The sequence below is a fragment of the Cheilinus undulatus genome, linkage group 1 (genome assembly GCF_018320785.1).
Source record: "Cheilinus undulatus linkage group 1, ASM1832078v1, whole genome shotgun sequence".
Lineage (NCBI taxonomy): Eukaryota > Metazoa > Chordata > Actinopteri > Labriformes > Labridae > Cheilinus > Cheilinus undulatus.
In genome coordinates this window covers 15483588-15507222 of record NC_054865.1, presented here as the reverse complement: position 1 = coordinate 15507222, position 23635 = coordinate 15483588, and the positions used below count along the sequence as shown (strand labels likewise).

Genomic DNA, 23635 nt, shown 5'->3' with positions numbered 1-23635 from the left:
TTTTACTGTCCTGTGGCGTCACTTCATCAGGAAAATTTAGCTAAACCACAAGTCGTTTAAAAATTGTTATTAAGATAGAAAAAGCCCTCAGTTCAAACTCAGTCTGAATCTGATGAAAGACTCATTCTTCTTTTTTTTATTATTTTGCCTTTTTGCTTTTAGTAAGAGAGTAGGGAAACGTGGGGAAGAGAGAGCGGGCTTGTGTGCCAGTGTTTATTTTGGCAGCTATTTTTTAATTTTAGTCTTAGTTTTAGTCTTTAAATGAAATCCATTTTAGTTTTATTCAATGAAAACTCAAAACATTTTTGCATTGTTTTTTGACAGATGTACCCACAGTGGAGAAATATTATGGGTTTTGAATGTCCAATGAAAACTACATTACATTTTAGTCTAGTTTTAGTCATCTTGATGAAAACTAAACTTACTTTTTGTCAGTTTTAGTCATCACAAATCTTTTTTGTTAGTCTTAGTCTAGTTTTTGTCATGGATGAAAAGGCTGTCACAAACATTTTTAGTCAACAAAATTAACACTGTTGTGTGCAGAGCCTATTCACTATGGGGGTCCTGTTATGTTTGCACATCACATGATTTTTTCCTATTCATCAGGATGGTATCTAAATAATAAATTTACTGTTGTTAAATGATCATCCAGCTTTTCATACTGATCAACTTCACCCCAGTATAATAATGCTCCCTTGAGTATATCTGGAGAGCTGTTTTAACATTAGATAAAGGCTTTACAGAAAATTCTACCTAGTTCCCCAGGAGCAGCCCTGTCAAGAAGACATGCATGAAAGAGCTGAGGTCTGTTGAACCTGAGCCAAAGCATCAAAGACAATAGCCTCTGCATATGAGGCACCTGCTCTACCTACTGAACCAAACCAGCACCCTTGGGTCCCAGCATTCAGTCAGATCTAGGTTCACCAGGTGTAAACTGGTCTGAAGATTTCTGATTCATCTCTTCTATCTCTGAGATAAAATCTCCTTATTCAATGTTACATAAGCCATGACATCAGCCACAAGGTCATTTAGTGAGGAATTCCATCAGTATTATGTCAGGACTTAGCTGTGCAGCACAGATATCTAAATAAGGAGAGAAGCCATCGTTACAGAAGAGTTTGCCAAAGAATGTAAAAACATTGAAAAGAGGTCCAGCTGTAACCCTGGTCTCTCTAGCAAACAGATGATTTTTAGAGGAAAATGGATATGAATTTGTGACTGTGCTACAAAGAACATCTTATGACTTGTATCAGACCCCACAGGTTTCCTTTGTCTTAGAAAACTCTGAACAGAATGCAACTTTTAGTTTGATTTAGACTCATAAAGATCAGAGTCCTAAACAGGGTTTATTTCTAAACCCAAGTTGTCTGAAATGTTTCCTGGAGAGAAGGAAAAGTCTGACAGGGTCCATTTATCTTCTGCAACTTAAAGAGTAGCTAAACGCCAGATTTTCAGTTGAGGTGAATCTACCCTGGGAATTCATAAAAGGGCCTTCAGAGGTTGAGAGGAGGGATACAACATGTCTGCTTACTCTTTTCTACTACCCCATCAGCCAGAGCCTTACATTAACCATAATAGAGCCTGATATTAACCATAATGTCACAACGATTAAAAGTAGGCTTAACCTGAGCTACCAGAGTGTGAAATAATGGTATATGCTCCTGTAGAAGACCAAAGATTTTTTTAGCAACCTTGTCAGCTGTTATCACTTAATTTAACTGGGTTTTTCCCACAGAGGATTTAAATGGATTAGAATATTTCAGAGTTTAAAAAATGGATAAAAAATAACAACAATTGTGTAGTCTTGTAGTTAGTTTGTTCACTCTATGTTGTCTAAATGAACTGAAGTCTAACTCTTCATTTCTCCTCTGTCCTCACAGAGTTTGAAAAGGTCCTTGAAAAACCTGCGTGATGTTGGTTTCCTTCAAATCAAGGTTATCAAGGCTGCAGATCTGCTGGCAGCTGATTTAAACGGTTTGTGTCTGCACATTTCAGATCTGTATTTATTCTGTGTCACAGGACAGATGGAGCCCAGAGTGAGAGTTTTTTTTCTTGTTGTTGTGATGTGCAGGTAAAAGTGATCCCTTCTGTGTACTCGAATTGGGCAATGACAGACTGCAGACCCACACGGTGTACAAGAGCCTCCACCCAGAGTGGAATAAAGCCTTCACATTGTGAGTTCCTCTTTTTCTAACCACACTTTGTCTTTTTATCCCCTACATTTTTACATTTTCTAAAAAGTTGGGGCATTGTGTGAAATATGGTGAAGATATGGTGCATCATGATTGTTCATTTTCAAATTTAGTTGTGTAAAGGCTTGAGGGATGAAAGAATGTTTTATCCTTTTGGATTTGACCTTCAGTAATCTGAAGCTCCTGCCAGAGGATGGAGCTCAAAAATTCATCATGAAGAGGACGCTCAGGACACTCTTTGATGTCCTGAGCCGTAGACTAAACCCTCTTGTAAAAAGTTAGAAAAAATCAGGAAATTTAATGCCAATCATTTTACAGGTAACCTTAACAATGTGTTCTAACCTCTTTTTATCTCCTAAAAAGAGGAAACCAAACCAGGAGATAATGGCGAAGGTCAGGACAGATTCAACCGTGGAGTGATAAAACACCAACATTAGTTTGCGGCACACCCCAAACTGGTTGAGCTTTTGGAGGAAGTGCAGCCACTGCTGGGATATTTATAAACTACATCAGTATTTTTTTTTTTTAAATACAGACTGTTTTTGATAACAGCAGCAAGGTACTACTTAAAATTAGTGGAATTATTTATGGAAATGTGATGTATCAGCTTTTTTTTAAATAGGTTTAAAATGTTCTAAAATTCTGTTTTTACTTTGTCATGATGGGTTACTGAGTGTGGATTTACACACTTGATATATTGTAATAAGGTTGCTGTAAACAGGGGAAAACACTGAGATCTGTGTATATTTTTGATTTAGACAGTTTCTTTCCTGGCTTGGTTTAAATTAGGTATGGCAAGAATCTGAGCCCATGATATCACCAGTGTTGATGGGAAATAACCATGCCCCCCTGAGGCTACAATGATATAAAATCACTAAGCAGTTAATCTTAATAGTCTTTTGTTTGCTGATATAACTGCCTTCATTGAAAGTTAACAGTCAGCTACATGCTGTGTTTTTGTTCATCGTGAGGTAAATTTCCCAAATCTATCAGCCACAGTGGCCCACGGGTCATTAGAAGTATCATAGCGGAGAGATTTGTGCCAGAAAACAGTAAATTTAATCCCCAATTCCTTTTCTGCTCTGGCACAGAGCCAGGCAGCTATGCTCTGATTAGATGTATTTTTCATAAAATTTTAGAGGATCATATTTCTCGTAAAGGGCGTGGCTACAGTTCATAAAACCGCCATGCCCACACTATCCTAGAGCAGATTTTACTGCCTCATTTTTCATGATATTGAAGCATGATTTTCTGAACGTATGTTTTTCATGACTGAAATTTGTCTTGGTGGTTCATAATATAGTGACCTGTCAGACAGCAAACCTAATGATTATTATTTTTACAATCACTTCACATGGACTTTAAATGAGGGGCATTATTTTATATGAAATTGACACAAAGAATTGTTGGTTTTTCTTCTCTTTTTCTTCTCCACTTTGGTGAAGGATGGTCCAGTGTATCCTCTGCTAAAGGAGATAATAAAGGAATTAGTGAAGCTCCTTTTTGCTCGTATAATTTCTGCTGCTCTGATGCTTCCGGGCCGCTTCCCTCGATCAAGAACCTTCCTAAGCAAAAAGGACTTTTGGAACTCTAACCCTCACATGGACTTTTTCTTCTGCACACACCAAATCCTGCTTGTACAATATTTGTAATTACAGTTGAACAAATGTATTGCAAACAGAAACCAGAGCACTTCCCATGCTGACCCCTGTGTACAGGTTCTAGATTTCTATGTAGAATCTGTTAATAGAGATTACTTACTGTGTGGCCCGGCAAACGTTAGCTTGTTAAGGGTCGTTATCTAATCAGCTGGCTCTGTGTGCAGCTCTGCTTCTTGCACACATACATGCAAGCATGTATTCACGTAGGCTCCTGCTCTTTGCTGGGCAGTGCACACAGCACTTCTGTCTCCTGCTGGTATTTTGACAGACAGATCAGATGCACAGTGGGAGAAATTATCATGGATTTTTGAATGTCCGACAGCGCACCACTAACCTTTTAGTCCTGTCTCTACTCGTTAACAAAAAGCAAGCATACGGTTTGTTAAAGTTTTATCATCACCGTTCTAATGTTTTGCTCCTGTAAAAAATGCATGCTAATTGTGCCTTTTTTATTTCATACTGGCAACACAATTAGCATGCATTTTTTACAGGAGCAAAACATTTCCATAGTTTCAACATTTAATATGTTGTCTTTGTGTCATTTTTATTAAATATTAGGTTTAATTCATTGAAAAACATCTCATTTTGCTTTTATTTACATCTTACACAATGGTCCAACTTTTTGGAAATGGGGTTTTGTTATTTAAACCTGATTTTAAGGAGTATCTGACCTTGTTATTTGTTCCTGCAGCCCTGTCAAAGACATTCATGATGTTCTGGTAGTGACCATCTTTGATGAGGATGGAGACAAGGCGCCAGACTTCCTGGGAAAAGTCGCCATTCCTCTGCTCTCGGTACGCACACACCTCTCCAGGAGTCCATTGTATAGACTAATCTATTACCACTCCTAGTGTAAATTAAAGTGAAGAGGGCGATCACACTCCTGCAGGTTGAGGACTTGCTAAGATGTAATCCAGCTTGACTGATGGTCAGGTGCATGTCTGAGTTCACCACCTGATGCCCTTTCTGTCCCACAGATCCGCAGGGGACAGCAGATCACCTACCCGCTGAAGAAAGAGGACCTAGGCGGGCTGTCGAAAGGGAGCATCACTCTGGAGCTCGAGGTTATTTTTAACCCTGTGAGTAAAAGTTCAGCTCGTAAAGAGGACACGACAGCTCTGAAAGAAAGGCCTGATTCTGTCCGCTTCTCATCATTTACTGATGTTTTCTCATCAGGTCAGAGCGAGTATCAGAACGTTCCAGCCCAGAGAGAGGACATTCATGGAGGATAACCCCAAGTTTTCCAAAAAGGTTTGAAGCAGCACTGAATTATTAACTCTAAAAATAAAGGACTTATAATCAACGATACAATTCAGTAAAATACATTTTTGGCAAACACCTGACTAGGGCTGAAGGATATCAGAAAAAATGGATGTTGCAATGTCTTTAATTTCTGTGTTATTTATGCTGATTTTCTTTTTTAATAAATTAAGAAATAAGCCAAATTAAGATACAATGCTTTTAAAAAGTATTCACCCCCTTGGATGTTTTACCCTTTTATTTGTTTTATAAATCAATAATTAAACTTCCTTAATGTCAAAGTGAAAACAGACTTATGCTGTCAATTAAAAAAATAAATGGAATGTGAAATATGACTGACCTAATACATTAGAGGTCCAGCCGACTGGTGCTAGTAGTCTCATAATTAGTGAAATGAGGATCACTTGAGTGCAGTGAATGTGTCTGAGATTGTAGTATAAAGACACCTGTGTCCGGAAGGTCCAGGTCCCTGGTTAATCAGTATTCCTGGCTACCATTACACCATAAGGACAAAAGAACACTCCAAGCAACTTAGAGAAAAGGTTATTGAAAAGTATAAGCCAAGGGATGGATACATGGAAGGAAATGCACATGTGTAAATCTACTTAGATCAGGCTGTCCTCACAAACTGAGTGACTGTGCAAGAAGGAGACTGGTGAGAGAGGCTGGTTGTGACTACTCTGACGTAGTTACAAGCTTCAGCAGCTGAGATGGGAGACTTTGCTTTCAACAATTGTTGCCCAGTCAAAGCGTTATAGGAGAGTGGCAGAGAGAAAGCCTGTGGCAGACTCCATGGTCAAGTGGAAGAAAGTTCTTTGGTCTAATGAGACCAAAATGGAGCTTTTTAGCCATCAGAATACACTGTGTGTGGCGGACACTCAACCCTGTACATCACCACAAACACACCATCCCCACTGTGCAGCACTGTGGTGGCAGCATCATGCTGTGGGGATGCTTCCCAACAGCCAGCCCTGTAAGGCTTGTAAAGGTAGAGGGTGAAATGAATGCAGCAAAATATAGAAAAGCTGGAGGACAATCTTACTCAGTCCGCAAGAGAACTAAGGCTTGGGAGAAGATTGATTTCCCAGCAAGACAATGACCCAACACCTAGAGCGAAAGCTACACAGAATTGATTTAAAGATGACAAGGTGAATGTTCTGGAGTGGCAAAGTCAATCTGATAGAGAATTTGTGGCTTGACTTGAAAAGGGCTGTTCATGCCTGATCCCTGTTCAGTCTGACCAAGCTTGGGCAGTTTTATGGAGAAGAACAAGTAAAATTTTAGTGTCCAGATGTGAAAGCCTGACTGAGATCTATCCACACACTCGGTGCTGTGATTGCAGCCAAAGGTGACTCTACTAAATACTGACTTGAAGTGGTTGAATATTTATGCAGTCACTTATTTCATATTACATATTTTTGTGTAACTGACATTACTTCATAGAAATCTGTTTTCATTTTGACATTAACAAGGTTTTGTGGTATTTTTGTTGTTGTCACAAAGCCAAATTATATTAACCATGATTGATTAACAAGATAAATTAAAGGGTAAAACATCCAGCACTGGATCAGCCCTCTGAAAGTGGCTCTGACACACACAAGAAGAAGGAGGAATAGAGGAGGAAAAGTTGGAGCCCTCATTTCTTTATTCACTTTGCAGAATAAGATTATTGCTTGTTACTGTGCAGCTTTAATGCCATCACCTATTTCCAACAACAATGAAAGTTGTGTTTAGTCTATATTTGGATGTCGGGATGCATTAGTTTAACATTGGAACTGGCTGATATCAGCACTATTTACCAACGTGGGCTATCAGCCAAATAATGCGGCATGAATATATTTCCCTCACCCATGGTTTTTTGTATTCATGGTCAAATGTGTGAGAGAATGTTGGCATACTAGGAGTCTTACACCAAATAAGTTATGGAAAATTAAATTGTTGTTCTAAACATCAGTATCAACCTTAATTTTCACAGTTTGTGAATATCTAGTTGACAAGATCAGCCTCATTATTGTATGATGGCATGTCTGTGCCATTTATGGACCATGTATAAATGAGAACCTGAAGAAGTGCTGCTGATAGCGTGAAAGCGCTCACGCAAGATGGACCTTGCATAGTTCAGCATCTACCTGCTCAATGCCGGTGTGTCTGACAGAGGCAGCGTCGCCTGTAGCCTGAATGTACTGGAAGGATTAACACAGATTCTGCATGCCCTGTGTTCAGTTCTGACTGCTGATGGTGATTTCAGACTGATTTTTATTGAAAATTAGTCGCAAAATCGATAAAATTTACATTTTGGGTTGCATTAAACAGCACAGACGTGTTGGCATGATGTGCTTGAGGTCACATGACTAGTATTGCAGGTCCTGCCATGTGCACATCCCCACCCTGGCTGTTAAACAATATACCATTCAGCTCTGGGGTTATCATAGTATTGGTTTTTCACTAGCACACAGTTACATAGAGCAGTCATTCTTCACTCCTTAGAATAATATGTGCTGGTGACAACCTCCTTTAACAATTGATTAATATGCACAGTTTATCTACTGTTTAGCTCCTATTTAGAAAATTATTGTTATAACATGTATGAAGGCAGGAAAAAATATTTAGTTTATTGACTCAGTTTGGATAAAGCTTGTAAAGAAACACAGGAATGACAGAAGCAGCTCACAACCATGATGGTGTGAACAACAGCCAACATCCTGCTATTCTGAAGGAGCCCAAAAAGACAAATAATGTCACAGGAACAGGCGATGTGATGTTTAAACCACCTTCAGTCAGAAATATATTATAGATTGTTTCATAATGTCATTTTATTTTCTCCATGAACATCAAGGCCTTTGTAAACATAGCTTATTTCCTCTGCAGTAACCACTCTGAACAACATAAAACAAACTCTATACAACACTTGGTTTTATCAGTTGTTGCTTTAACAATCTTGCTTTTTTTATGGCTGCAGTTTGTTTCAAATGGGTTTTTAAAAGAGTTTTTTTTTTTGTAAGTTTTACCGTGCATTCAGAAAGTATTCAGACCCCCTTAAATGTTTTCAATGTCTGATGATAAAGTTTTTTTAAATTTATTTTTATTCTCAGCAATCTACACTAAGTACACCATCAATGCTTTGCCACCACAGACCTCATACTGTTGGTAAAGTTTTAATGACCACCAGTGTCTTATGTAAAATAAAAACTACAATAATAAGTACACACAATTAACAAAGACCACAATTTTCACATTAAAGTGGTTTCCAAGGCCAAATTTAGTATTGAGGGTGACCTTACTTTGCATGTACCACATGTTAAACTCCTATGAAGGGACTAGCTTAAAGTTTTTTTTCCAATAATCCTCTAGTACAGGGGTTTTCAAAGTGTTGGAAAGTGAGCCTCCCTCAAGAGAAAATAATTTATTCCTTGGACCCCCACCACCATAAAAAAAATATGATTTTAACAACTTTATTATCAAACATTTATGTTTCTTTTTTAAGCTTTTTTTTTTACATTTTTATATTTTGTTCAGCATATTTTTTTAAACATACATCTCTCCAAGGCAGTCAGCTAATTAGTTTCAGTGATGAACTTATTGCCAATAAGACCTGATTTTAATGCTCTACACTCTTATTTAGTGGGAACTATGAGTTAGCATATATGCAGTTAATGCAGGGTTGCATAACAACAGATCATCCTCTACCTTCAGCCTTGCCTCGTAATCACTTTTGATCATTGTTGGTGCAAAAAACCTGCACTCATACAGGCTGATTCTCAGTTACCTTCAGTGTCTAAAATTCCTCTTACTTCTTCTCAAAAAAATCCCCTGGTTTGGTCACTAGACTTAGTGCTTTTGTCTCAATATGACCCCAGGGTTTACACAGCCTAATGCTGTCTTTAATGTGTACATCTTTGCTGATTAAACAATGTGGCCATTTGCATCATCAGTACCAATGCAGGAAAATCCCAACTTTAATTGTCAACTCTACATTAACGATAATTGTCTAATTTTCCCTGTGCACAGCAGGAGTTAGCAAAGCAAATCACCTTTGTGTGGTTTATGGTTCTGTGCCTCCACTGAAGTCCTGTTGCACCTCCCAGGGGAGGCCCACCTCACACTTTGAAAACCACTACTCTAGTACATCATACCAGGTTTCTATAGCACTAACAGAGCTCTTCTTTAAATGCAGGCTGTCTTTTATTTGTCTCTCTGTTCCAGCGATAACATAGTGTCTCTATGCTATTTGTGCCAGACCTCTGTGTAGGTCAGCACTGACCGTCAGGGTTTCGTCTGCTATTTTTCTCCACAAGCAAGAAAAACGGCCTGCTTGAGATTGTTGTTATGCTTAGAAACAATCTTACACAGTCATTTATGTTACAGAACAAATGGCATGGATTACAGTTTTCAATGAAAGAATCACTCTCCACATCTATTTCTTAGGACAGGTGCATCAGTGGGCAAGGTGTTCAGCAAACAACTTAAAGGAGACTCTTGCACACCGTTCAACTTGCAATAAAGGGTTTTTATTTACAACATTTCAATACTAGCCTGACGAAGGTCTAGTACTGAAACTTTGCAAATACGTACCCCTTTTTTGCAAGTTGGACAGATTTTCTTCAGATGTTTGATGAATTATGTTTTTAAAAATGTTATGGTGGCTGAAGACTTTCATACTTCTGAAAAGTAGAAAAGCACTTTATGGAGTGACAAGTTAGACAACAGATGATTTATTGAGTAGTTCACTGGTTTCTTTTGGTTTTTCAGATTAGGGAAGATTACTAGGATATAAATAGGACGCTGTGCTTTTTTTGTAACTCTAAAAAGTTGCACATTTTCAATTTTTTCCCACCATTTATAGGTCAGAAGAGATTTTTCTTCATTATGATGTACAGCGGCAGATTTATAGTGGCAGTGAAAATAATGACGGCCCTGAAACCCATAACATTAAACATTTCAAGCATCCAAGTGTAAAGAGGGCAAGGATCAGAGGTCACTGCACTTTTGACAATATTCCTGTGATGTATGGATAATTAGAAAACCAATCATAGAGAAAACGTAGAGTCAGATAAAGAAGTGATCATACATACCTTTGCAGAAATAATGTTAATCTGTTTTTGAAGTAAGCGTGAACATTTCTGCTCTGCTTTTTCCTGAAAAGCATCGACTGCAGGGAGCAAAGTCTTTCCTCTGCCTGATTTTGTTGAATCGGGCTTTAATTGACCCCGACTGTGCAGAGTTCTTGTCCGCTGTTCTGCTACATTAGTTTGATATACAGTGTGCAGGACAGGGTGCGAGACAGGGTGCCTGACTGTCTGTACTCCCTACAAAGGCTCATTGTTGTCAGACAATACATCGCTCGCTAATGCTGAAATTGGCTTACACACTGAGCACTGGGATGGTAACGTGCAGCGTTTCCCTCTGTTTTAATGTTGAGAGTGTCAGTTGACAAAATCAGGTCAGATTACTGACATTTTTCGACCTGACCATAGTGGCTCACTCCAAAACATACCGGCTACTCTCATTATTTCACTGTGTCACTTTCCTGTTTGCTTTGAATACATTTCTCATGCACACACACCATTAGGAACACTTTAATCCATGTTTGTGCACAACTGCTGTAATATTCATGCATGTTTTTAAATTTGTCTTTCAGGCGCTGGCCAGGAACGTGCTGCGTGTTCAGACGCTGTACAGGGCGATCATATCCACGCTGCAGTACATCAAAAGCTGCTTCCAGTGGGAGAACGTTCAGAGGAGCCTGCTAGCCTTCCTGGTGATGTGCTTTAACTGCTTATCATCACACTATCTGCATTTCTCTCTATTTTCCCTCCAAGCTGCAGAAGACAGGCGCAGTCTGGCCAGCCCCTGCCTGAACTCTCCCGGAGAGAATCTTAATCAATGCGGTGTTGGGCTCAGCAGAAATGCAGGCTTGGCCCTCACTCTGTGTTGGAGTGGACGCTTTTTAGTGTTGCGTGTCTCGTGGATGCAGAGTTAAGCCTCAGCTGGAGCGGGTACAGTCCCAGTGGAGATGAGATAGAGTCTATTTTTGTTCGACTTCCCTGACAACTCATTAACCCTCTGTCCAATCTGTACTCGGTTTGATTTAGACCCCATTATGCAGACAGAAGTCCAATTAAAAGGCTCTTTGGAGATAAGGCTTATTCTCCATCCAGCCATTGTTTAAAACAAGTGTTAAGCAAGTGTGAAGACAGAAACACGGGACAAGTCTCTCAGGCCTTGTCTCTAAACCGCACAGAGGAATGGGTGCTGATCTTTTTGGCTTTATTCACTTTCAAATCCTGCTTAAATCAAACCAAACAGCCAGTTGTGCATTAACTATGCAGGCAATCAAGGTCATGGAGAGTTCTTCTTGTTTTTGCAGCATGCATCCTGTAGATGGCACTATAGTTTTGCACAGCATTTTGACACAGGCAGAGTGGTGAACAGATACTGTATGCCGGCCAATAGCACAGTTTGTTCAATTTGCTGTGAAAAATGGGAGCTGCTGCACAGAGCTGTTATCTGAACAGAAGCTACTATTTAGCTCTGAGCCGTGCATTTGTAATTTAGGAAAACTTGGACCAGCAGAAACTGTGCCATGAGGGGTCAGCATGCTTTAATCACAAACTGCTTTCAATAAAAATATTAAAACCACAGTTAACACACTGACGGCAAACCATTCTTTAAATTAAGACTGAGAAAAATACCCAACTCCCTCTGATAAATATTATGGATAATATCGTTGTTTTGCCTGACAGCTCAGACACGCACACTCACAGTCAGGCTCAGATCATAGAAGCGCACACACATCCTCCCACTGCATCTGAGTGTTTGAAAGACAGTACCATCTGTACTCATGTTTTCACACTTCCTGCCTTTTCAAGCCTCAGTGAGAAGAAATAAATGGCTGCTTAATATCTCCACATGAGAGTGATGGAGCAGAGCTTCACTCTACATGACAGGACAGAGACGATCTACCTGCAACATCTGCCGAGTGTCACACACCTTCATGCAGAGTGCTTCAGTCGGGGCACTTTACTTAAAATGTACGGGCTGTCAAAATATTTGAGTCTCTGCCTTCTCTCCCAAAAAAGAAAATATCTAGAAGCCCAGTTTAAGAAGATACGGAATATTACAGCTTTTCATGTACTCAAATGCACTTAACATCAGTCAAAAGTTAAGAAATATAAAATAAATAAGTTAAAACAAGCATTCAACATTTACACTCAGGTTATATAATCAAAAGCATGTAAAACAGCACAAACTAACATTAAAAATGTATTAAAAAGGTGGGTTTAAAGCAATTGTTTGAATGTTGATAGGCCAGGACAGAGATAATTATTCATCTATGTCGCACCTTCTTTTTCAGTGTTTTCCAACCTGGGGTCTGGGCACCCCTGGGGGGGGGTGCAGGTGGGGGCGGGGAGGCACGGGACCTTATGTGCTCTAACAATGTCAAAATTATATGTACATGTGTATATTTTTTTAAACTGTGATTGGAAGTACAATGTATAACGGTGGGCAACACAAAAAAATACAAATAAAAAAAGGACGAGAATCCATTTATTTTTGAGCAAAAGTCTAAATTTTAGTGAAAAAAATTACAGTTTTGGAGATTATGAAGTCGTATGTTTACAAGGAAATAAACTCACAATTTTAGAGGAATTTACAATAAACCTGTAATTTCAGAGTTTCAGAGAAACAACAGTGTAGTAACATTTAGCATGGGACAGTGCAAGAAGGATTTCATTTTCTTTAAGATTTATTTTTGGGCTTTTTATGTCTTTACTCAGAGTGAAGGATGGTGGATAGAGTCAGAAACAGGCATGAGAGAGCAGGGAATGACCTGTGAAGCCACAGGTCAGACTCAAACCCAGGCCACCCGCGTACTTGGTATGCACCCTAACTGCTAGGTTATCTACGCCTTGCAAGAAGAATTTCTATGGTAATGGGAATAAAATGTTATAAGTGGATCAAGATGTATGGATAATTTGGTGCAACAGAACAGAAGAGTTAGGTACTAGATTATGACGATAACTATGAATAACGTAAATATCCAATATTACTGCATTTGCTCTATGCGGCAAAGGGCCACAGGTCGATTCGAACCTGGGCAGTCTGCACACGTGGGGCACGCCCAAACCACTGGGCCACCTGCGCCCCGTAAATCAACTTTCTAAACTTGAGAATTCAAGTGGGTCCTGGTGGGGTGGGCTTTTCTTAGATACGAGTAGGGGAGCTCTATGGAATAAGGTTGGGAATCCATGTTCTCTATTACTTTCTTCCTTCTTTCCTACTAACGATTGCCTTGTGGTGTAAACCAGTGGATCCCAAAGTGTGGGCCTAGGCACACTGTTTGGAGACTGCAAGGAGGGCCTCGTATAAAATCATATAAAAACCACAAACATAACTTTGAAAATTAGAATCAAACTGTAAATAATCATAAAATACTTGAATACTTGGTAAAATGTGCTTTCAAAGTAAAAAAGTAACAAAATAAACAAAGGATATAACTTACATGTTACTTTATCAATTAGGAGATGAATACTTGAAAAGAAAATAGAGATGTCTGTTTAGGAAAGGCTGGTGTAACCCTTGCTGCACACAGTGACTGAAAACATCAAACCGCTCCTGAAAGACAGAGAGCATCTCCATGAATTCTGTATCAGTGAATTTAGAGCTTCTCGAGGTTGAATTAAGGCTGTCAAAATACCAGAATCTTAAACATAGATGATATTCTTGTAAAATCAAATGATACTGATATCTGTTTTAATACCGTAGAAATAACAAACTCCTGCATACCGTCTAACATGCACAATAATGTTAATTTTGAGATCTACCTTTAATTTTAGTCTTCATCTTAAGATCAAAATGTTCATTAGTTTTAGTCACATTCAAGTCATTTCTGCCCTTCATAGTTTTAGTCAAGCTTTCGTTGAGAAAGATTCAAAATATTGCAGTCCAGTTTTGATCCATAAAAAGTGATTACATTTCAGTCTTTCCTTTTAGTCAAAAGATTTATTCTCTTTTCCTGAATCTTGTGCCAAATCATACTAGTGTTGATCTATGTACTCTGTGGAAACTGTGGTCTTTGCTGTCTACAGCTGAGAGGCAGAAGAGCTACAGATGTGTTGTATTTTGGCAGATTTACCCACAGTGGAGAAATATAATGGATTTTAAAAAACGGACAAAAAATACAATTCAGTTTTGCATTAGTCCGCTTGATGAAAAGTAAACATATTTTTAGTCATCAAAGATCTATTTTGAGCTAGTCTTGTCTTTGTCATGGGATTTTCTGATTGATTTGTCACAGTAATCCAACAATTTATTGTCTCATTATGTCTGTAGGATTCCACCTAACTATGATCTGCTTGATTTGAGGACATTTTGGGGATTTTGGGGGCTTGGCCATTGCTGTTGGGGCCAGGGGTCCTTCCCAGGGACATTTTTTGGATGACAAACAATTAAATGCTCCTTTATTCACTCTTGGCCACTTATATAAATTCCATGTATGAATTTTAGACATAAGCTTCATATTGGCACACCTAGGATGAGTATATCTTGAGGCCCCTCAAAGGCCCCAGGCCTATTTAACTGCCAAACTTTGCCCTATGGTAAAACTGCTGATGCTTCACTGTGAAAACACTTTGAATCATCTCAGTGTTCATGTACACTGACGTGACTGTAGTGTGATTGTTAGTGTACTTTAAAAATAAAACATGCTTGCCTTGCCTTCAATTATTTCTCTCTTAGCAGTTTAGAAGAGTTGATTAAATCAGGGATAAATAAAGCTTTCTGACAGCAAGCAACATTATTTGTCTGCTGTTGAAAGAAGTAAGAAATCTGATTGACGGGCTTCATGAGAAGCCATACACTAGTGTAGAAGTATAGCACAGCACGTGTCTTATTAAATAGATGTAGTTTATACAGTTTCAGAGCTCCTTGTTACTATTGATCATAAAAGTAAACAATTTTATGGTTTTAAAACACCTAATAAAAATGTGACAATCTTGATGTGAGTGCACCATTGCATCCTGTCCATATCTATAATTCTACAACGTGTCTTAATCTTTAATAAGAGAGAAAAAAATCTGTGAGGCTCCAGTAAAAAAAATGCATTATACTACACTGAATGACAACTGTGCAACTTTTCAAGTAATTCAGAAATTTGACTCAAGTTAAAGGGTCCTTGCCAACAGGAGATATTGCTTCTGCTTGTCTAAGAATCCTCACATTAGTCTCACTTTAACTGTATGTTTGTCTCAAGAATCACACTTCAAAATTTGTTCATGACATACACACCGACTAGCAGTAAAGAGGTAATATGGGGTGGAAAATATATGTCATTAAACATGTAGTTAGCTACATTTTCCAGAAGCAGTTTTGTCATTACCTTTTGACAGAAAGAGCTGACATTGCCCCAGGATTATGATTTAACAAAACTAGCATGTCAGGATTTTTTCTTGTATTGTTGTCTAGTTTCACACCCTGACCTAACGTCAACGAGGCATGTCCTGATGCCTACCAACAGGAAAGCATTTGTTCTTATCTTAGTACCACCATTCACCAAAGTGGTATAAAACAAGTCCCCATGTCTCCGGGTATTTATGTGCACATGCAGTGATTTTTCTTGACATTTCATCGCATTCACTGCTAAAGTTCTATTTGGAGGCCTAGTCCATATTTTCCTCCTCTTGTTGCTTCAGGAAGAGTTCATACTTGTTTCTTGTGTTTTTTCTTCTTGTCAGAGCATAAGACCCCTTACATTGCATAGAGAACTTCTATGATTCACTCTCTTTGACTCGCCCCCCTGATGACCTGTGAACTCCCACACAGTAGCAGAGACAGTGGTGACGTCGGCATATGATGAGTGGTTGGGAGTTGTGTGGCCAGGCTGTCAACACAGGACACAACCAAGACAACACTGGACTTTAGCTGCAAAGAAATCAGTTGTCTGAGCCAGCCTTTATTTTAGCTAACTTAAGCCTCTCTGCTCTTTACGTGTCTAATCAGCTGGACATTAGTGGGATACGATGATAGACTCAACTCACTACGACCCACTACTAGGGTCTTGATACGATTATATCCTTTTTTCTGACATAGAAAGGCAAAATCCCCCTTTCTTTTTCTTTTTAAATATCTTTTTTTTTTTTTTTACAAAAACTATGCATGTTACAGGATTCTCCCTCTGTTGACTGTAGAGTTTGCTATATGCTATAATAATTATATAATAATTTTGCCAGATTCTTTAAAATTTCCTTATTTAATGACTTTTAATTGTTTTTCCAGGTTTTGTTACATCCTAAAGTGTTCTAATTTTGCATTACAATATTCATCATGCTTCATTAGTGCTACTAATGGTTGTGATAATTGGTGTCCAGTAAAAGTAACACAGTCTGACTTTTAAACAAAGAGTGGACTGAATGATGTCGGTGGTTTCTGTGCTCTCGGGATTACAGCTGTGCCATGCAAACCCTTCCTCCGAGCATTAGTGTGGAAATCCTGCTACACTCTAAAAATGTGCTACCCTCCAGTTCAGTAGCTCTCCTAATATTAGGTAGCCTTTCATTTTTCTCTCTCTCTGATCTGGATTGTATTTCCAGAGCCCTTTTTGCTGTCAAAGACTGTGTAATGCCTCTCAAGTTGAAATGGGCTGCAATTATCACAATCTTTACGGCCTGAGTATACGTTTCCACCGAAGCGTGACTTGGCTTTCCCCTCTGTCCCGGCTTTCGCAGTCATTACAAAGTCCTCACTAATAAAACATAACCCTTTCAGTGAGGAATTGGTTTCATCTCCTCTCCCAGGCCCTGCTTTGGCTTGTGATAACACAGACAAGAGCAAGCTTGGCTTTTTGCACATTAAAGCTGGTGCTGGTAGTGGCGGTGGCGGCGGATGGAGGGGGCGTCTGCCATCTTTTATGTCAGTTGGTGCCTCAGAGGAGAGTGATGTCTTTACCAGATGTTCACTTCTATTTTTATTAGCGTATAAAAACCAGTAAAACCCTTCCCCACGCCTTGTGGCTTGCTGCCATTTTGGCCGGCGCTGCCTCTCTGACAGGATTATTTTATCATTCCATTTAGAGACATCACAAGCCATACCCCTTTATCCTCTTATCCTTTTTACCTGAGCCACGCACAGGTGGAATGTGCATCACAAGTGCCATTATGGATGCTAATGACATATTCACACAGAGGCTCCCTGTGGCTGCGTGGTTGTCTTTAATGTACACGAGATGAGAGAGGCAGAGCAATTAGACTAACGTGCTTAATGTCAGTGGATATGCGGGGGGTGAAGGGCGAGCAGGTCCAGCTGAGCCGTGTGCTCGGCCCGCACAGCATATGCAGAGTAACTGTACGCAGGAACACGGCTTTGATAGTGGTGGGGTAGCCTTCATCAGCTTGACCAGTGCTTGTGTAATCAATAGCAGATGGAATCGACCTTTAGCCGGCAGGGATTCAGGATCTATTGGAAATGTCTTAATGAAGAGCACTTTGTTTTATCCTCCTGGCCCCCTCGTGTCTGCCTTCACTGATATCTGACTTCTGACCTCTTCTGCCTGCAGGTGTTTGTGGTCACAGTGTGGTACTGGGAGTTTTACATGCTGCCCTTCTTTCTGGTCCTGCTCATCTCCTGGAACTACCTCCAGATCCGGTCGGGTCATGTCAGTCAGGATCTGGTGAGCATCTGATTTTATCTGTATTTACAACCTGACACTCTGCCAGATAATCCTGCACCATCATGTCTGCTTTCATTGCTATACATAAGACGATTTTAGAGACAAGCTGCTGTCAGAGACTGTTTCAGTGCTGATAATGGTTGGATGGCAGTGGCACAAAACTTTCAACAGCTCTGGTCCTGTGTTCAGTAAAGGCTTTATGTCCTGGCAGTGCCAACGACCTCACTTTCAAAGGGTTTCTCACATTTGCTAGGTCAGTGGTTTGCAAAGTGGGCCCCTGGGGGGGCTGAAGTGACGACAGGGGGGCTCAGCAAGGCTAAAGAAAAACAATGTGCTCCGTTTTGCATTAATAGCAAAACAGTATTTTTTGTCTGACAACTTACAGTAAATATGTGACTAATGATGAATCAACACCAGGCATCATGATTACTAAAACAAAATCCCTTTTCATGCTGGACATGTATTACCTGGGGACCTCTGGTAATTTGGAATAACCACAGGATGTTTGTGTTTTAATCCCGTGCCAATCACCATGTCTGTAATTTAAGGAGTAAAAATTTCAGAGCAAAATACCTACCATATTTCAGCACACCCAGGGGTCCACAGGTAATTGGAATCCTGTGTGAATCTGCATCTCTGTAATTTAGAGTGATAATTTTTTTTAAAGGTCTGTGTGACTTTTTTCTGCACCTGTGAAAACTAGAGGTTGTGTATGACATTGTTATCAAAGTTTTGACAGAGACGCATCATTAATAATGCTTTTCTGTCAGTTAGTTGCAGCGTAGGTTCAAAGATGACTTTATTTTACTTTATGTGTGTGTGCGCACCTCAGCTCTCTTCATATGCACAGTGCTTCATCTCTTCCTCCTACAGCTTCTCTTTACAAGTGCCTGATCTTATATCAGTATTATTTAGCTGCACATTTTATGCATTACACAATTTACAATTTGGAATAGGCTTCAACAGCTGATCTGCGTGACAACAGTTGTTGGTACGTAATGATCCTAAATTAATAAAATGCAGAATAATATTCACAGCATCAGCTGCATAAAATATAAAAAAAATATATATGTACAGGAAAAAAACACTGTAGCACATGTTGACTATTATAAACTCTGGTTGACAGTATGTTTAGGACACATGAAGGTAAGGCGTGCAATAAAAACAGAATGCAATGATTTTCAAATCTCACAAACCCATATGAACTTTAACAACATACCAGATGTTGAGACTGAGAAATTTTATCATTTCATGAAAAATATGCTCTCATTTTGAATTTGCTGGCAGCAACACATCTCAGAAATGAATGGACAGGGCAACAAAAGGCTGGAAAAGTAGGTGGTAATAATTAAAAACAGCTGGAGAAGACTTTTGCAACTGATTAGGTAAACTGGCAAAAGGTCAATAACATGACCAGGGAATAAAAGGAGGAATTTAGAGAGGCAGAGTCTCTCAGAAGTAAAGATGGGTTGAGGTTCACCAATCTGTGGAAGAACTGTCCAAAAATGTAGAGCATTTTCAGAAAACTTTTCCACTATGTAAAATTGTGAAGACTTTGAAAATTCCATCATCTACAGTCCATAATATCATCAAAAGATACAGAGAATCTTGAGAAGTCTCTTTGAGCAAGGGACAAGGCTGAAGGTCAGTATTTAATGCTTCTGATCTTTAGGCCCCCAGGCAGCGCTGCATTAAAAACAGGCCTGATTCTGTCCTGGAAATCACTGCATGGGCCCAGGAACATTTCCAGAAATTCTTGTCTGTCTGTCAACACAGCTCACTGTGCCATCAACAAATATGAGTTAAATCTGTATGTGAACATGATCCAGATACACGGCTGTGTCTCTGGACCAAAGCTAATTCAGAATAGACTGATGCAAAAGGTAAACTGTTCTGCAGTCAGATAATAAAAATTTGAAAATAATTTTGGAGACCATGGATGCTATGTCCTGACAACTAAAGAGGAGAGAGACCATCCATGCTTGTCATCAGCGCTCAGTTTTAAAGTCTACATCTCTGACGGTGTAGGGTTGCATTAGTGCCTGTGACATAGGCAGTTTACCCATCTGGACAGGCACTATCGAGACTGAGAAAAGTATAATGGGCTTTAGAGCAACCTATGCTCCCATCCAGACATTGTCTCTTTCAGGGAAGGCCTTGAATATTTCAGCAAGACAATCTGTTCCACATCACATCCTTCCACAGAAGAGTGCTGGTGCTGAACTGGCCTCCCTGCAGTCCAGACCTTTTCACAATAGAAAATGTTTAGCACAATACAACGAAAAAAAAACAAAAAAAAAACCAAACTGACTGTTGAGCAGCTAGAATCCTACATGAGACAAGAACAGGACAACATTCCTCTCCCTAAACTTCAGCAACTGGTTTCCTAACTTCTCAGATGTTTACAGACTGTTGTTATAAGAAGAGGAGATGCTACACAATGGTTAATATGACCCTGTCCCTACTTTTTTGAGATGTGTTGCTGCCATCAAATTCAAAATGAGCTAATATTTTTCACAAAGTGGTAAAATGTTTTGGTTTTAACATCTGATATGTTGTTTATGTTCAATTGTGAATAAAATGTAGCTTTATGAGATTTGCAAATCATTGTACTCTGTTTTATTTATATTTTACACAGAACCAACTTTTTTGGAGTTGGGGTTGTATTTTAAACTTAGAGAGCCGCAAAAACACAATAAAGTCCCAAGGCATTTTAGCACATAGGCTGCTGAGCGCTAGAAACACTAGATTAACTTGTAAATCAATGTTAAAAACATACAGTACTGACACGTCTGTCCTCCAGTTCACGGTGATTAAACCAAAAGAGATGAGTTTTGAAAGAATTCAGAACACTTCATAAGCATACATTAAAACACAAATATACCAACATATTTTCCCCTGCACTGAATCTCAGATAGGGCCCCTTTAGGGAGGTTTCCTACTGTCAATGCAAAATAAGCACATTTTTATTTTTGATATATGATAATTGACATATCATATTATATATATGACACAACATAACATTCCTATGGTCCTAAAAGGCTGCTGGATGAAGTCTGCATGTACGTTAAAAATGGAGGCTCAAAAGTTGTTTAGTTTTTATTTGTTTAGATTATTTTAGAGTTGCTTTGATTCTTATGCTTCCTTTATAATGTTAGCCTTTGCATGTATGACAAAGAACCCATGTTGAACCCATGTTATTAAAGGTGCTACATAAATATAAAATAAACGTAATTATCTCCTTTGTTCATCTTTTCCTTGGACTGAAGCCCAGACATCCTCTGTTCATTCTCAGCTTTTTATTTTCTGCAATAAAGAACAGCTTCATGAACCACAGATTGTGGTTTGTGGTAATGTTTTAAAGCTGGTTTGTTTCCATAGCAACCAGCTGCAACCTAGCCACATAATAATAAAATAACACATAATACATAAGCATAGAAAACTCACTGAATAGAATAATGCAACATGTGATTACAGTCTGAACTAATTTTCAGTTTTTGTCTGCCACTAAGACTGTATTTTTTTTTTCTGTTTCCAGTCATCAACGTGAATTCTGTTTCTTTTTTTTTTTTTTTTTTTTTTTTTTTGCTATAATTGCTCTGTTGGCCTCTTCCTGATCTAACTGGTCAAATTTAAAAAAAGTTTTAAGGCCTTCACTTTGTAAAGGTTGCAATTCAAAGCCCCCCTCCCCTGCTTCATACCTGTCTTTATCACAGACTCAGAAGGATGTTGTATCTTGTGTGTGCTCAGTGTGGAGCAGCAGCTGTATTTACTGACTTCATTGATGGTCGTTCAACACAAACTGTATGTTTCTGCAAATTATATACACAGAACAATGCTCACAACACAGTGTACTCTGTTATATAGTCATTACTGGTGAGCATGTGCTGATTTACAACCAAGAAGAGAAGCCACTAACCACTAATTAGGGATTTTTTAACAGTCTACTCATGTCAGAAATTTGTCAAAAAAGACAATTAATGAGAAATAGGAGCAACAATTTTTAAATTATTTTTCTGCCAATCATGTTTTTCAAGAAACTAATTAATCAGTTGGTATGAAAAAATGTCAAAAAATGTGACAAAAAAAAACCATTCTGAAAGCCTGAAAGGATGTCTTCAAATTGCTTTCTTTGAGTGATTTAATGTCAGAAATGACAGAAACATCATAAAAAGAGGCGCTGGAACCAACATGTTTGAAATTTCTGCTGGTTTAACGACTGAAGCAATTAATCAGTTTAAAAAATATTTGGCTATTAAGTTTTCTTTAATCAATACATCAAGTAATTTTAGCTTTTTTAACAACTTCCCAGAGCCTCAGGCATTTTCTTCAAATTGTCTGCTTTTTGTTTGATACTTTTTCATGAGATCACCAGTTCACAATAAAAAAATTGCAGTTTATGAACATAAAAAGCAGTTATATCAATACTGAAATAAACTATTAGGAAAGTTGTTAGAGGTTTATTTTATCACTTACACCCAAGAAAAATTGGCTTATCACATCAGCTTTATAACCATGTTGATAAATGTAGGGAAAACATATTATTGTATAAATGTATTTGACATGATGGATTGTAGCCTTTTTAATGGATCTTGAAGGGCCAGGAGCAGTGCTATGAAGGTCAAGAATGGGAAACATTTGATCAGAAATAAAAACAACAGGGAGCTGTAAAGGCCCAAAAAGCTCAGTGGTACTGAATGAAATATCAGGGAGCCACAATGCTTAAAAAAATCTCTGACCGTTTCTACATGTTTGCAAAGTTTGATAAACTTTCAGGACAGGCTGACCCTAAAAGTTAACTCATGTGCCTTCCAAAAAGGGACATTTCTGTCAGATGCTTGTGGGGGCGTCTCAGGAGGCAGAACACGCCTGATATTGATAGTCCATGTAATCGGACGTATTTACAGTGCCCAATGGGAGGAGGAGAAATGTTGGTGAGCACATGGAGCACTTTTATACTGTGCTAGAAGATTGCATTGCTCACAGGAAATAAACTTTATCACCACCACCCATTAGTTTTTGATGAATTTTCTTGAGTATTACCTGCGAAGTTCACACCATAGAGTGCATATGAACATGGACATAATATCAGTGACATCACCCATTGGTTCCTGGAGCTGCTTTTGAAGCCCAAAGGTGGTTTCACTATTGCAAAATCTGTCTCACTATAACTTTGAATGAGCCCAGTAACAGACGGAGCTAGAGCTGGAGCTCTCATCCCTCATAAATTGAAAACTGATGACAAGAATTCACCTCTCATGCAGTGTGTTTGAGTAGACAATTTATTTTAAAACCCTGATGTAAACATTTATTTCTATTGTTAAGAACAAGCACTTTTGAATAATTGTATATGTTACATCAGAGCTATGTATGTGCTATCAGTGAACCAAATGATGTATTTCCAAGGTGGATAACCAAACTAGAGATGCCCTGATTAATCAGCAACCAATCATTATCTGGTTTTCTAATTTAAAATAAAATGACATTGATGGCCTCTGTTTTTCCTCAGTTGGTTAAGCAGCTACCCATATATACTAAAGAGGCTGGAGTCCTCGACACACTGGTTGAAGGATTGATTCCTGGTCTGGGCACTTTTTAGTGCATGTCTTCCCCCCTATATTTTCTGTCCTTCCGCTGTCCTATCCAAAAAATAGCAAAAAGTCCAACAATAATATAAAGAAAGACTAATTTGTGAGTTTGATCTAATACTTGTAGCTGATATGGTTAGTACCCTGGTGTCTGAGCCTGTGGGAAAGACCAGATGTGTGCTGTAGTATAATTATACAACTTAACTGTCAGCCAATAAGTCGTGAGGTCATCAGCTTTGTGAATCACATTAAAATGAAATGCAGCACCTT

At 38.8% G+C, this 23635-nt stretch overlaps 1 protein-coding gene across 5 annotated transcripts in view; it reads left to right on the top strand.

Annotated features, from left to right (window-relative positions):
• Positions 1 to 23635, top strand: part of LOC121507593 (multiple C2 and transmembrane domain-containing protein 2-like) — a 99085-nt gene that overhangs the window by 60032 nt on the left and 15418 nt on the right. For all 5 annotated transcript variants that reach the window (XM_041784022.1, XM_041784021.1, XM_041784024.1 and 2 more), the window contains 7 exons: positions 1881 to 1974; positions 2072 to 2174; positions 4545 to 4647; positions 4831 to 4932; positions 5030 to 5104; positions 10752 to 10871; positions 17664 to 17777. In XM_041784022.1, coding sequence (XP_041639956.1) covers positions 1881 to 1974; positions 2072 to 2174; positions 4545 to 4647; positions 4831 to 4932; positions 5030 to 5104; positions 10752 to 10871; positions 17664 to 17777 — 711 coding nt within the window. The remainder of the gene's footprint in view (positions 1 to 1880; positions 1975 to 2071; positions 2175 to 4544; positions 4648 to 4830; positions 4933 to 5029; positions 5105 to 10751; positions 10872 to 17663; positions 17778 to 23635) is intronic.